The sequence below is a fragment of the Mus musculus genome, chromosome 2 (assembly GCF_000001635.26).
Source record: "Mus musculus strain C57BL/6J chromosome 2, GRCm38.p6 C57BL/6J".
NCBI classification, from domain to species: Eukaryota; Metazoa; Chordata; class Mammalia; order Rodentia; family Muridae; genus Mus; species Mus musculus.
In genome coordinates, this window is record NC_000068.7 from 146,392,911 (window position 1) to 146,409,276 (window position 16,366).

The 16,366-nt window shown below is 40.0% G+C and overlaps 1 protein-coding gene across 11 annotated transcripts in view; it reads right to left on the reverse strand.

Moving 5' to 3' along the window:
- The window catches only part of Ralgapa2 (Ral GTPase activating protein, alpha subunit 2 (catalytic)), a 272,379-nt gene that overhangs the window by 153,035 nt on the left and 102,978 nt on the right, over window positions 1-16,366 (reverse strand). For 9 of the 11 annotated variants that reach the window (XR_374469.4, XR_374468.4, XR_866275.3 and 6 more), the window contains 2 exons: window positions 13,432-13,522; window positions 11,953-12,129 (listed from right to left, as the gene is read on the reverse strand). Coding sequence is in view for 3 of the 11 variants with exons in the window: in XM_006499519.4 (XP_006499582.1) it covers window positions 11,953-12,129; window positions 13,432-13,522 (268 nt within the window). In the remaining 8 variants the exon portion in view is untranslated. Of the gene's footprint in view, window positions 1-11,952; window positions 12,130-13,431; window positions 13,595-16,366 lie in introns of all 11 variants that reach the window. The other 2 variants (XR_866276.3, XR_866277.3) reach the window with 2 other exon arrangements.

A 16,366-nucleotide genomic window follows, 5' to 3' on the forward strand; every position in this document is an offset into this window, starting at 1 on the left:
ACCAGCACTCCTCTTGCCTCGGCCTCCCAAATGTTAGGATTATAGGAAGTAGAGCTACTGTGCTCAACTACTAATTCCCAAATCAATGCACTGGCTTCCTGTGTTCAGTCCATCACTGCCTCCTATTTATGTAGGCCTAACATGGCTATCCCTCCAATTACAATGATTTCAGTCAAACTGTCAGGGATGCTGACAAGAGTCAATGCTATTCTATCTAGAATGTCCCATCTTCTTTGCCATCTCTAAAAATTGGTTGTTACTAACTTTCCCTTGCCACCTGTGCCCTGTGGAATTACTTAACAGCTCTTTAGATCTGTCTTAAGGACTTGAGGGAACAAGTGGGGCTATCTATATTTGTTAACTAGATAGGCACAACTAGCAGTCCTTGAAAGTCTGAAGGCTGTCAGAAACACAGAATCCTAAGAATCGACTGCAGTCTAGGTGAAGGGTACAGAGATGACAAGTATTGTTCCTATTTGCCATTACAGTTGCAATTGGGTAAAAGAAAGGGGGGCGGGAATAAACACCCTTTTCATTCATTTCTTTACTTGTCTTCTGTTTTAAGGGTCTCACTGTGCAGTGTTTGCTGTCCTGGAGCTCACTATGTAAAGCAAGCTGTCCTCAATGCACACAGCTCCATCTGCCCTGGTCTCCTGAGTGCTGGGATTGAAGGCCTGTGCCACAACACCCAGCTTTACCTGATTTGTAAAAGCTACTCATTTCATTTTCTTCTTTTACAATGTTTGAAGATTTACTCACCTTATGTTTTGCTGTATGTATGTACATATATCATGTATGTGCCTGGTGCTCAAGGAAGTCAAAATAAGGCATTGGAACTCCAGGAACTAGAGTGACAGTTGGTTGTGAGCCACCATGTGGGTGCTGGGAATGTAATCAGGGTCTCTACAAGAATAGCACATGCTCTTAATGCTGAGCCATTTTTCCAGACCCTAATTTTTTGTTTATAGTCGTAATACATTTTTATTTAACAATTTGTTTTTCATATTTTTTAAAAAATAGGCATTATATTTAAAAACCGTTAGAGATTTATGAAAAAATACAAATAACATCCATATAATCCATACTAGTTTCTCTGTTATCAGCTTTTCACATTAGAATATTTATTACAATTAACAAGTCAGTGCTAAAACAGTATTAATGTCTAAGCTTTATTTATAATTTAAAAAATTCGAGTGTGTGGTGTGTGTGTGCATGTGTGCGTGTGTGCCTGTGTGTACATGTGTGCGCGTGTTTGTGGTTTCAGAGTATAACTTTCAGAGTATTGGTCCTTGCCTTCCATCTTGTATGAGGCAGGCTCTCTTGTTCACTGTTGTCTATGCATCCTATGAGCTGGTGGCATTGTCTTGTCTCCACTTCCCATATCCTCATAGGATTACAGGGATCCCAGGTGCATACCACCAAACCTGGCTTCTATGTGCGGTTTGGGATTCACACTCATCCTCACACTTGCACAACAGGCACGTTATCAACCGAGTAAGCCACCTCTGCATTCTGTAGAGTTCCTTTGCTTTTACTGAATTTTTTACCCCGCTGCGACTCTAGTGGCAAATAGGAACCATGCTTGTCATCTCTCTATAACCAACTAGATTGTAGCTGTTTCTTACACTTTTATGCTTTTGACAGCCTTCAGAGTTTCAAGGAGTACTGGTCAGATATTGATTGTATAAACTGTTTCTCAGCTGGGACTGTCTGGTGTTTTTCTCATAGTATTTGTGATAGTTGGTTTTAAAGGTCAATATGATACAATCTAGAATCACTTAGGAAGAGAGTCTCAATGAGGCCCTGGCTAGACTGTTTTCTTGATCAATCTAGCTTTGTTAATATTTATAGAGAATGTTTTTAGGCTATTGCATGTTTTCTATTTTCTTTTTTTACTTTTAGTACACTCATGTAAACCTTTAGTTTTACTAGCTTTTCACTGTGGTATTATGCTATCTTTTCCTTTAATTTTGGAATAGGACACACATGTTACATTTCACTTACATACATGTAAAGTAGGCCATATCTTGTCCTCCATAAGAGTTCAGCTACATTCTAAAGATTATAATAAGCACTGTTTTATTTGAAGTCTGGTTTTTAGTTTCTTATTTTCTTTTTTAAAAATTTTGTTATTCTTATTTTTTCATCATAATCACAATATATGTTGTGGTACAAATCAGGTATCTCTGCTGATACAAAAGGCCAACTTGTTAACATTTTGTGTAATTTCTAAGAGTATGTATCTTAGCTGTTAAGTTAAAAACTATATATCTGGGGCTGGAGAGATGGTTCAGTGGTTAAGAGCATTGACTGCTCTTCCAAAGGTCCTGAGTTCAAATCCTAGCAACCACATGGTGGTTCACAACCATCTGTAATAGAAACTGATGCCCCCTTCTGGTGTGTCTGAAGATAGCTACAGAGTACTCATATACATAAAATCTTTAAAAAAACAAAAAACAAAAACAAAAAACCTGAGCCCATATCTTCGAGGCTTTCCCCCACTTTCTCCTCTATAAGTTTCACTGTTTCTGGTTTTATGTGGAGTTTATTGATCTACTTAGATTTGACCTTAGTACAAGGAGATAGGAATGGATCAATTCACATTCTTCTACATGATAACCGCCAGTTGTGCCAGCACCATTTGTTGAAAATGCTGTCTTTTTTTTCCACTGGATGGTTTTAGAGCCTCGAAGATATGGGCACAGGGGAAAAATTCCTGAATAGAACAGCAATGGCTTGTGCTGTAAGATCGAGAATTGACAAATGGGACCTCATAAAATTGCAAAGCTTCTGTAAGGCAAAAGACACCGTCAAGAAGACAAAAAGGCCACCAACAGATTGGGAAAGGATCTTTACCTATCCTAAATTAGATAGGGGATCCAATATCCAATATATATAAAAAACTCAAGAAGGTGGACTCCAGAAAATCAAATAACCCCATTAAAAAATGACGCTCAGAGCTAAACAAAGAATTCTCACCTGAGGAATACCAAATGGCTGAGAAACACCTGAAAAAATGTTCAACATCCTTAATCATCAGGGAAATGCAAATCATTCCACCTCACACCAGTCAGAATGGCTAAGATAAAAAACTCAGGTGGCAGCAGATGCTGGCGAGGATGTGGAGAAAGAGGAACACTCCTCTATTGTTGGTGGAATTGCAAGCTTGTACAACCACTCTGGAAATCAGTCTGGCAGTTCCTCAGAAAATTGGACATAGTACTACCGGAGGATCCCGCAATACCTCTCCTGGGCATATATCCAGAAGATGTTCCAACCGGTAAGAAGGACACATGCTCCACTATGTTCATAGCAGCCTTATTTATAATAGCCAGAAGCTGGAAAGAACCCAGATGCCCCTCAACAGAGGAATGGATACAGAAAATGTGGTACATTTACACAATGGAGTACTACTCAGCTATTAAAAAGAATGAATTTATGAAATTCCTAGCCAAATGGATGGACCTGGAGGGCATCATCCTGAGTGAGGTAACCCAATCACAAAAGAACTCACATGATATGTACTCACTGATAAGTGGATATTAGCCCAGAAACTTAGAATACCCAAGATATAAGATACAATTTGCAAAACACATGAAACTCAAGAAGAACAAAGAACAAAGTGTGGACACTTTGCCCCTTCTTAGAATTGGGAACAAAACACCCATGGAAGGAGTTACAGAGACAAAGTTTGGAGCTGAGATGAAAGGATGGACCATCTAGAGACTGCCATACCCGGGGATCCATCCCATAATCAGCCTCCAAACACTGACACCACTGCATACACTAGCAAGATTTTGCTGAAAGGACCCTGATATAGCTGTCTCTTGTGAGACTATGCCGGGGCCTAGCAAACACATAAGTAGATGCTCACAGTCAGCTAATGGATGGATCACAGGGCTCCCAATGGAGGAGCTAGAGAAAGTACCCAAGGAGCTAAAGGGATCTGCAACCCTATAGGTGGAACAACAATATGAATTAACCAGTACCCCCTGGAGCTCATGTCTCTAGCTGCATATGTAGCAGAAGATGGCCTAGTCGGCCATCAGTGGAAAGAGAGGCCATTGCAAACTTTATATGCCTCAGTACAGGGGAATGCCAGGGCCAAGAAGTGGAAGTGGGTGGGTAGGGGAGTGGGGGGGGTTATGGGGGGACTTTTGGGATAGCACTGGAAATGTAAATGAAGAAAATACCTAATTAAAAAAACAAACCTGAACTTCTGCCAAATACATATAGCCACACGTGTCCACTCAACTGAGCTAACTGTATTATGTTTTCTTATTCTTATTAGTATTTTTTTGCTTATCAATTAATGGCAGTTTATACTCATATTTCTTCTATGAGAATGGTTTTATCAGTAATAACTCATGTCTTTTTTTTCCCCAAATTTTGCTTTATATGTCTGGAAGCTGGGAAGTGCATGTAAACGTAGAATTATTGCTCTTGCTGATAATTTCTACTTTAAATTTTACCCAGCTGTCCACCCACACTACACTGGTGGTCTTCTCTCCTTTAAAGAACTCATTTACATTTATTGTGGTAGCTAATATGTTTGGCTTATTTCTAAATCTTTATGCTTTCTGTTTAAGTCACCTTTGCTCTGCTTCTGCTTTGAGTCTTTGGTGAGAATTTACTGAGTTCTCCCATTTCTGCCAGCATTTTCTCTCTCTAATATATTATTTTCTTATTTATGTAATTATCCCAAAATTATTCTAGCATTTACCCCATACAAATAAGAATGGACTGATTTCTGCATTTTTTAAAGGCCTTGTCTAGGCAAATGAAGCAAATCTCTGTATGCACCTGAGGAGGGGCTAAGAGAGTCAACAAGGAGCCAGAGGAGTGAATCAGAAAAGCAGAAAGCAGGGCCAAGATGGATCCAACCACTTTTTGTGCTAGTGATGGAAGACTCCCCAGGCACAGAGATAAAAGAGTCAGCAAGGATGACAGGTGGTGTCATGGGAAGGCTATCCATGGAAGCACTGATGTTGCTTAGGGGAAAGCGAGACGATTCCTTCCAGAGGAACACCATACACTCCGTGGAGAAGACACATTAACATGTATAGCCATCCAAACCAGAATTTCCACAAGCCATGTCTGGAAAACTGAAGGCACAGAGGGTAAAGCGTAATTGTGGGTCCTCTTCATTTTGTGACTTTTATTAAGCCTCAGAAGAGTCTCCTCCTATAAAATCAAGTACAGTACCAGGCAGCTGCTGTTTGCAGAGACATGAGGATGCTTTAATGAATGCTTATGAATCAACCTAAGCCCTCAAGTGAATAAAGAGCATGATATGACATTTATTTCTTTCAATAAGATTGCCATATTGCTTCAATTCCTTAGTGGTGGGTAAGAAAATTAGGTGACTCATAACCTTGCTTCATCCTAATTCCCCAACTTTATGAATGCAGCCATACAAAGTGAGACCAGCCCCAGCATCCCAGTGGCACTGCTGCTTTGCTGAAGTGACAGCTCCACATGCATGAAGGCTGGGTACTCACTCACCACCTGCACTGCTGTGCCTCCACCAACCAGACCCTCAGTTTCTAAGGATCTGCACAGAAAATCTGTTTCAATCCTGCTTTGCATTCAAGAATCATTCTTGTCTCAGAGATTAAAATCGTAGGCAACATCCCCCACTATCAAAATATGTTGAGCTCTTTAGAAGGTTTTCGAGTGACTGTGTTCATTTTTCAATATTACTGTGAAGATTTTAATGAGCTAAAGTGTTTATGCCCAAAATTATCCGGCTGGTGGCACGAGTTCCAGAACAGATGCTGACATTTTACATGTAGACGGGTCCTCAATGAAGGAACGCTTGATTAAAAATGGGGATTTAAGAGATTTTAGAAAATTCCATGTTCACCTCCAAAATACCAAATATTTGCTTTAATTTCATTAGCAGCCTATGTCATTTTGTTTCTAAATGTTATAGAGGCCTTTAAAATTACTAAAGTAGGAACTCTTAAACATATGTAAAATTTTACCATCTTTCTCCAAATACATGATTATAGCAGATAAGTATAAAATTCAGAAATTTGAAAATATTGAACAGATTTTTAACTGGCAAATGGGTACTTATGACCAAAGGACCAGTTAATACAGCTGTAATTTTACATAGTTGACAGAGTTTGAGCAAAGCAAAGCCCTTTTCTTTGAAAATAAATGCTATCACCTCTCAGACTCTTGTTAACATCTTAACTGTAGGGATAGAGAAGCCAGGTGCCAGCTCAGGGATCAGAAGATCAGGATACAAGTTGGCATTATACTGCAGGGCAGCCTGACTTCCCGCCCCTCCCTCATCTCCTTTCATTACTGTTCAATCTCAGTTCAGACTTTAAAAGGCAGTTTACCCATGCCAGTGTAGCTTTTACTACTTACTTTATATTATTTCATGATATACAAGCATATCAGAGGCTGGTAAAACATCAAACATGTGTGTGATGACAGAGAATACTGATAAACTGTTTCTACAAATCAACTTCAATGTAAGTGAACAGTGTTCAATTCACATCTACAACTGTAATTAAAGGATTTCCTGTAAGGGACATTTGGATGTAGGTCAGTGATAAATATGTTAACTAAAAGAGATCTGAAACTACATTACATGATGATTTTAAGGTTAAAATTTAATTAATACTTTTAACTAAATAATTATCTAAAGCGTAAAGCATATATGTTCATTGGTTTGGGTTACTTACTAAGGCTTCTCTTACTCACACTGTCCTGATAGTTAGGGGCATTCTGTGCACACAACAGATAATCTGCCTTCCAGACTGGAGGACATAATCCATCAGAGGAAGACACTGGCTCCACCCAAAATGAGGCATCAGCTATCTATTATCAGATCTTATATTAAATCTAAGACCTAGAAAGGAATGATCATCAAAGTTGGACTTCCTCTTTTTGGGATCCTAACTAGTCAAATAATTTTTAAAGTTCCCTTGATTTTGAAAGTTTTAGATCTGCTGAGGTTGAACTATCACCACATTTCTTAGGGTCAGCCCTTGGTTACTTGTTTTCCTTTGTCACTGAGAAACCCTCTCTACCCCAAGACTGACCATAGGTGGGGTTTTTACTTTCTCTCTCTTTCTTTTACTTTTCTGGAGGACATTTTCTTCCAAGTGTATTAGAGTTTCCTTTTCATATTTAAGAATTCTATACCTTTGGAACAAATTTCAGGCATGATGTGAGATAGGGATTCTATTTCTTCTACCCCTCTCTCAAGAAGACCCTCTATCACATACCACAATCCCACACCTGTAAGGACTAAGTTCTGAAGTTTATATCAAATGCTCTTTGTCTAGAAATCCTAGGATTTTAACTTTCATTATATAAGCTACAGAACATTTATCACATTATCAGAGATAATTCTTGGTTGTAAACTCCTAAGAGATCAGTAGCTGTGACTCATTCATCTTTTTTTGTCACATGTACGTGTGTGTATATGTATACACTTACACATGTGTAGAAGCATGTATGTGAGTGTGAGTGCATATAGGGAACTGAGGTGGACATTGGTAGTCTTTCTCAATCAGGCTCCACTTTATTTATTGAGAATGAATATCTCTCTGAACCCAGAGCTCACCAGTTGCACTTAGTCTAGATAGCCAGCTTCCACTGGGGCCCCTCATCTTTGTCTTTGGAGAGCTGGGATTACAAATGACTAGTATACGTGCTTGGTTTTCCTGTGGGATTTAGGCATCCAACTACAGTCTGTATGCTTGCATGACAAGTGTATGACAAGAGCCATCTCTTCAGCCCCAGGTATCTTTTTATATTTCTCACAGTATCTAAATCTGTATTTCTAGATCAAAGGTTTCTCTGTTAACTAAAGGATAAGCTCAGAAACAATGCTAAGTGTCAAAGCAGAGCCACAGATACACCACACTTCTGAGCAGATGTGATGTGTATATTACTTCATCTTTTCACTTTTTGTACTCTTAACGCTATGGCACTTGGGGCTATGGCATCTTAGAGAGGGACTGCCCCTCCTGGTGTTACTTTACTATAGAAATAGTAAACTCCTCCCTCCCTGAGAGTATGGGCTTTTCATATGTAAATGAATCAACACAAGCTTCTCCCTTGCTTATCTACCTTTGTCTCTGACAGATCAGCCCATCTACTCCTACCCTTCCCGCACCAGGGCCAGATCCCAATCAACTAGACAGCCTCAGTGTTTACAGTCTACTGAGTTCACTGCTCACCCTACCTTGCCTTGATTTTCCTGTTGAAAAGACAACAGAGCTTGTTCCCACATTTTTTTCCTCTGTTTCTTGACTAAACTTGATAATTCCCTATGTGACACCTGTGTTCAGAGACAATTTCTCCTAATTACCACCATTTTACTTAGATGTATTAATAGGCCTGATTAAACATAGCCCAGGTATATTTTAGAACAATGCATAATAAACTTAGCCATTGTTTTCAGTAACATGAGATGATTTAAACAGCAAGCAAATATTAAAGTAGCCTATTAGCTGACCCCCGACTCCCCAACTCTGGCCTTCTTCATTCTAAGCAGCTGATAGTGGGTAGGATTATTCAGTGAGACTAACACTTTTTGTTTGTTTTCTGTAGTGCTGGTGATCAATCCTAGGGCCTGACACATGCTCGGCAAAAGCTACCACTGAGCCACACACCCAAACCCACAGATGGCTTGCTCTTTCTGTATCTCAAGTTTTGTTGCTTTCTTTCTTTCTTTTTCTTTTTAATGAAGAAATTGTTCTCTTAAGAACAGAAAGTTAAGTTCAGAACTGTGATAATCCTTAAGCCTCATCATATTACAGTTTGTGCTTTCCACAGCTGACAGGATGAACTCTTGAACTATGTGTGCTGAGTCTCCATTTAGTGTTTCAAAGAAGAACAAAGTATTTGGAGGAGTTAACCACAACATGGTGCACCATACAGAGTTACACAGCTCACTACACTAAGCAGTCAGATGCATACTCTGAAATGGGATCAAAACTAATCTTTCTCAAGGACAAACAAAAGAAGCACTCATCCAATTTTCTTTCCTTTCAATAAAAATAACTGCATCTGGTTCACCTTTAAGAACATTCAAGTAAAACTCAGCACTAGATCTATCGCACCATCGTGCAGAAATCTCTTATACACTGGCCCTAAATAAATGCATTAACAACCCTCCAGCAGTTCAAAGGGCTTCCCATCTATTATTCTAGCTGTGATATAGTGGGGAGTGCAGAGACAGCTCAGCATCCAGAGGCCAATTCTGACTCAGGCACTTACTAGTATTGTTTAATATATGTGGGGGTCAGGAAGGGGGGAGGGATGATTTCCCTGGGTCTCACAAAACAGAAATAGAGGGATTTAGCCTGCTTGCCCTACAGAATTAGAAGTCTTAAATCCTGTAGTATTAACATCAGGATCATTACCTATTCTATACATTATTATATAAATACAATTTATGCTGATTGAATGATACTTTAATGTTATAATTCCAAGGATTTACAAAAATATCAGACACTTTGGTTAACTTTGATTTTAATCCCAATGAAAATTAAAGTTTGCTTGATCAAGAAAAACCATTTGGAATGAAATTTAGGCTTTACTTGTACTTTTGTTGATTTTTAGCACTTAAAAATGGGTCTTTATTTCCTAAGTGCTTCCTGACTCACATCCTAAATGCTGGGATTACAGGTGTGTGCCACCATGCCCAGTGGGAAACATCAGGTCATTTATTTATTTATTTAGGTCTGCGTGGTATGGGTGGTGTAGTACATGGATGCGAGTGCACATACCTATGTGCATGCATGAAGAAGCCAGAGGTTAGGTATCTTCCTCTATCAGTCTCTACTTTAATCCTTTAAAACTGAGCCTTTCACTGAATTAGAAAGCTTGGCTTTTCTGCTAGAGTGGCTGGTAAGTGAGTTTCCAAGATCTACTTGTCTCTGCTCACAATGCTGAAGTTAAAGGCTTAAACAGCTGCACTCAGGTTTTGTTTCTGTTCTTCAATTAATAACTTCTTTATTCAGGAAGAGCAAGTCAAGATAATATTCATATAAACACTGACATTACAAAGTACATGAAAAGGGGAAGAGAAGACAAACCAGCTCCAAACCTAACGCCGCCTCCCCTGCACTACCATACCACTCTGCCCATGGACAGCTGCTTATGTAATAATCCACAGGCAAAGCTCCTCTGGAAGATGCACTGCTTCTCTTTAGATAGTTACATTACTGTAAAACATGAAGGCTTCTCAGTAAAGCATTCAAAAACATACTAAGGATGAGATGGCTCAGCCAAACACCTCCAAATACATGTCATCCATTCTGACCTATCCCAGTGTTGCTTCTTGGTTGTTTTCCAGATGAAAACCATTTTCTGTGAGTTTCTGCAGGATACATTTTTTTTTTTTTTTTTTTTTTTTTTTTTTTTGTAAAACTGGATTTCCTTAGAGCTAAATCCTGTATACCTGGCTTTTTACATGGGTTCTGGGGATTCAAACCCAGCCCTCAAACTATCACAACAAGCACTCTTACCCATTGGACCATCTCCTCAGTTCCAGGGATTATTATTATTTTTTTCTTTTAAATGGGGCTAGCATTGCAGGCTGCTGGAAGAAGATAACAGGTTTGAATAGGGCTTCTGGAATCTCAATGATGGAGGTATTCTTTGTTTTTTTTAAAGATTTATTTAAGGTGTCTGATCTCATTACGGGTGGTTGTGAGCCACCATGTGGTTGCTGGGATTTGAACTCAGGATCTTCAGAAGAGCAGTTGAAAGATCCTGGCAGAATGTAAAAGGACACAGAAGCCCTGAAATTGGCAAGATAGACGTTAGTGTTAACAGAACTAGCTTCACTGATTTAGAAAAATAGAGGTGCACAGTGCTCTGGCCACTCCTTGAACCTGTATGTCTGCCAATGTTCTGACCAGGTGTGTGCCCATTGCTGTATCTTCATTAGACTCTTTCCTTGTACCCCTCCCATACCCATTTCTTGAGAATAGACATTGTTTAGATCTGGAAATCCCCTAATCTCCCCCTTCTCCTTTCCCCCCTGAGGGCCTATAAAAACTGGGAACTCTTTCCCCTCGAGGACGACTCCTCTACCCCTGCGTGGGATATGAGTCGTCCCCAGAGCTCTGGCTTTCCCCGAATAAAGCCTCATGTGGTTTGCAACAAGCTCGGTCTGTCGTGAGTTCTTGGGTGTCCGCTATTGTCCTGAGGCCTGAGTGAGGGGCTCCTCCCGGAGTCTTTCACAGTCAGTGCTCTTAACCGCTGAGTCATCTTACCAGCCCCCACAGGTATTCTTCTATATCTTAAACTGGGTAGCAACAGCCCATTGTTGTTCATTTTATTATTATGACCGATCACCCCACATATATGTTATAACTTTACACTACATGTATAAAATTTTATAATAGTTAAAAAAATTAAATAGTTGCCAGGCGTGGTGGTGCTCGCCTTTAATCCCAGCACTCGGGAGGCAGAAGCAGGCAGATTTCTGAGTTCCAGGCCAGCCTGGTCTACAAAGTGAGTCCCAGGACAACCAGGGCTATACAGAGAAACCCTGTCTTGAAAAACCAAAACCAAAACCAAACCAAAACAAAAGAAAAAAAATTTTAAAAATTTAAATAGTAAGATAGTCAACCTCTTTTCTCTATATGTGTGGTACATGCAAGCTAAAAAAAAAAAAAATAATAATAATAAAAAACAAACCATAATATTTTCTGCCTCCAAAGACACCATCACTTCTTCCTAAGGTAGACAGTGGTCATAAGCATGGTAGACTTCCTTCCATGTCTGCCTGATTGCAAACCTTTTTCCATCAAGGCTAAGAACTCACGAGCAATTGTGAGCGGTGACTGGAGCTGGGACTCTGACGTGGTTCAGAGTGGCACCCGTTACACTGTGCCTGTGCCTGGGGATCTGAGTGGGGAACTCTGGGGTCTCCTCTTTGCAGCAATAATCCTTTTCAAACACAATTACCTGTTAAGTTTGAAGCATCAGTAGGACTCAGTTGTAACCAGTGGCGGGCATCAGAGTCAGCCACAGCATCTGTGGGAGTGCTCAGGTCCGGGTCCTCCTCACAGGCCTGCCACGGGCTCACAGGTAGCTCTGCTTCATTGCTGTAGCCCACAACTGTGTCACTACCAGTACTTTCACCTGGCACACAGAGAACCAAATTTTGAGACCACAGCTATATGAAGATAAGGTACAAAATTATCTCTATGTAAGTAACACTTGCCCACAAGATAGGGTTTGGTCAGGGGTTTGGGTGGAATTTGAAGAACCTGGTTGGGGTTCAATAGTGTCCCTGAAAGATACTTGCTTAACAAAACTAAATCTTCCAAGAGTGAGGCATTAATAGGCTTTATGAAGTAGTATTCTGGTCATTGTTTTTGCTCAGTTATTCCATGAGTTCCAAAGTTACACCAAGTCCTAGTTCCCATTAAGATCCATCCATAACATGAGGAAATGGTGAGAAACAGGAGGCGTATGGTAGTAACTGATTTTACAGCATTGCATGGTTACCCTGTTATTTCAAGCCCAGTGTTTAGACTTAAACAAGGCTTCAGCATGCAGGCAGATTCTGGGATGAGGTGTCCTACCACGACTGAAAATTTTCTCCTTTAAACTCTACAAATGTAATTATGCAGAGACAGACTTATGTAGTTATTTATTTAGTTGGGCACAGGATAAGCCTAGACAACCCGGCTGCTTGAAGCCACATGATAATTTCCTAACAATGCCCAGTTCACCCACCCTTTCCTTCCTCTGCTGACAGCCCCTCAGCTGGGCCATCTCTACTGCTGTCCTCTATCCGCTTGCAAAGAACTGACAGTTGTCTCAATAAGCAGATGAGCTATGGGTTAGGTCTCATGGAGCAATCTCTATAGAGCTACAGGCATTAGAGGGAGAAGCAGTGCATGAGAAGAGCTGCTGGGATGAAATACCCCAGCAGGGGTCAGCCTGGGTGTGCAGGGGCTGCCACTCTGCTACACTCACTGACAAGAAGGTGACCTGAGGACAGGAGAACGAAGCACAGGGCCCAGACCTTGTAGCCTATGATAACATCTCGGGATTCCAGTGAAATTTCATTTTCACACACTTGCCCACTGGCTTCCATGTACCTCTCTCTGAAGCTTTGTGTTCTTGCCTGTGGGGACTTTGTGGGAAAGGTAGCTTTTCCTTATGCATCTGTCCACTCCCCTACATCCCTCCTGTTCTTCTCACCTGGATAAAGGCCCAGGGATAGAAAGACAGGCCTCTCAGGTATAGGTAACTAACGGAAACTGTTTTACCAACTGGATTAACTACATAATTTCTAAGATTCCCATCAAAAATATTCTCCACGGCCAGCTCTTCTCTACTGACAAGATAACCACTTCACTTAGAAAGGAGGAGGAGACTGAAGCAGGCCTACTCTGCAGCAGGCACGCGCAGACCCCATTTCCTGAAACGTACTTGTCTGTCTCTGCCTGCATCTTCCATGTGCCTGCTGTAAATCATCCTTCAGCTCCAGCTCAGCGGGACTGCTGCTCCTTCGAACCAACATCTTCAGACGAAAAGAAATGCTGCTTTCATTACCAGGAAGTTCAAACTTTTACCAGATTGTTATGTTCCTAGCCTATTTTTAAATAAAAGAAGCAATAATAGTAACAAAACACTGAATACTATTTTCCTTTTGAAGGATATGTTCACAGGCTAGTATAATTAAGTTACATGTTTCTCAAGATCTGAAAGTCCAATTCATATTCTCTACTTGGTCAACTAATGCAGCTGAGTGGATATACTAAGAAGGGGTGTCAAATCCTGCAGAAGTGGTTTATTTAGAAGTTCTATTTGCTTCTCTAATCAAATGCACACACAGTCACACAATTCTCCAGGAGGCCTGAGCTCCCATGAATGTTTGGGTAGGAAAAGTACACACTCCACCCAGACTTTCAAAGGGCTGCTCAGAACCTTCCTACTGATGTACTACAGAACTTTCTGACCACTAGTAAACACTGGACCTTATATTAAACACAAAAAATTAAAAAACAGGAGGCAACCTGTATTTTCTAGCAATTTACAGTTTGCTTAGAGGGATAAAACATACACAAACTACACAAAAAAAATAATAGTGTACATAAGCAAAATATAGAAATGTACTCAGTGTGAAAAGTATGTAAAATAAAGTGTTACCTTAATCGGCTGAAAGTTAGAGGCGAGCGGTTCAAGAAGGCTATAGATACGAAGTGGTAGAAGCAAGGCAGGAGGGACTCGAGGCAGAAGCATGCACTGGTAATGAGCAAGCTCTATGTATAGGAAAGGGAACACTCAGGCAATCCAGTGCCCTGCTAAGAGTAAAGCCAGTGCTATCATTGCTAGTGGCAAGACTGAGAGTCAGAACCAAAGTGGCACTTCCTGATTGCTTAAAAATGAAAATGCAAATGCTTTCCTGAACAGTCCTCATTAAGGTAGACACTTGGGTTTTCCACAGATTTAGATCAGCCCAATAGGTAACATAACAAAGATCACCAAAAACTTAGGAAACAAACCACCAGACATAAGAGTACCAGAAGAGAGAGAGAGATAGATAGAGAGAGAGAGAGGGAGAGAGAGAGAGAGAGAGAGAGAGAGAGAGAGATCCCTAGATGATTTCAGCAAATCAGATAGAGAATCCAGAATTAGGATTTGTGAGCATTTTAAATGCATAAAAGATGAGAAAATAAAAAATGACCAAGTAATGACATTATTAGAGCTCCAAGATATACTTAATACATTTGAACTCAGAAGCATAAAGTACACCAGTGAGGCAAAAGTGCACAAAACAAAACACTACCTCAAGGGAAGTGTGAGAGCCCAAACCCCTCAAGTGCAAAGCCACATCTAAAGGAAACTCTGCTTGCATCTGGAGCTCCTAGGACATACCTCCAAGGCTTGCTCCTAATGTCAGATTTATTGAACTGCTGAAAGACCGAGGACACTTTTATTGGTGAGACAATAACCCAGACTACATCCATAGAGGCAAGGAGAATGGATAATGTGAAAGGAAGCTTAGGAGACCTGGAGGGCAGGGTAAGAAAGCCTAGTTTGTTTCTATCTAGAATTCTGGAACAAAAGATAATATTGAATAAAAGGATGGCAGTATTTGGAGGCATCACTACAAGATTTCTCTAAAATAGCAGAAGAAAAGCATCCATGGATACCCAGACATAGCATAGAACAGAATGGACAAATGCATACACCATATGAGTCTGTACCTGGATGCTGGATCCTCTGCAGTGAAACTTAAGGACATGGACAAAGATCAACAAGAAACAACTAGACAAGATGGAGAAAAGGCATCTCAATAGCACACAGAGAGAGATAAAAGATAGTCCAAAGACTAACTTCCATCAGAAGAGGTCAGGAGAGAAAGAAAAGGAATCAGAACTATAGCTGTTAATACACTGTGGTCCTGTTCAGAGACAAAACACCCGAGGAACAAAATGAAGGCTGATATATTCAGGAAACAGTACATATGACAGAGATTTGGTCTTTCAGATCAATAAAGAAAAATTAGATTCAATAAATGAAACCTAGACATGCAGCTGGGGGGAAGGGCTGGGTCACCCTCTCCCTCCATAAACAAGACACTTCCAGGTGAATAAAAGACTTGAAAGTGTGGACCAAAAGTAAAGCATTTTATAGAATAAAAATAAAGGAATAACTTATCCTTTTGTAGTTGAAATGTTTTAATTCCATAAAATTCTACCATACTAAAGAATATAGAAAAAGTAGAATTTGTGTTTTCCAAAGACACCAGAGTAAAAAACAGGCACACATAGGGAAGATGTCTATTATAACAGTCAAAATAAAACTTCAGACAATATTCAGGCTATGCAAAGAATTAATACAAGTAAAGGGAGAAAAAAGTAAACAACAAAAGCCACTGGCTGGCACTTCACAGATAAAACAGCCAATCAACAAGGAAAGTTAAACTTTCTTAGTAATCTAAGAAATTCAAATATGATATCCCATTCCCATGCATCACTTGCAAAACTTTCAAAAGTATGACATCACAGGGTGCTTGTGAGAACTCTTTTCATTGCTTGTAGAGATATAAGCACTTGGGGAAGAAGCATCGTTTTATAGACGAGAACAATCTTTTATTGCTTAATTTAATAATTCTACTTTGACATAGTCACACAGAGAAACATTTGAACATTTGAACATGGAGAGCTTGAGAAATACCTAAGAAGGTACACAGTTGCATCTTTCAGAAAACCAAAACACTGGAAAGAATCTATTTTTGGTTGTGAGCCTAGCCTTATAACGGCTGAGCCATCTCTCCAGCCCAACTGGAAAGAATCTAAATGCCATCAACAGAAGAATAGGGAAATAGTGATAGATTCATAGTGAGCTATCCTATAGC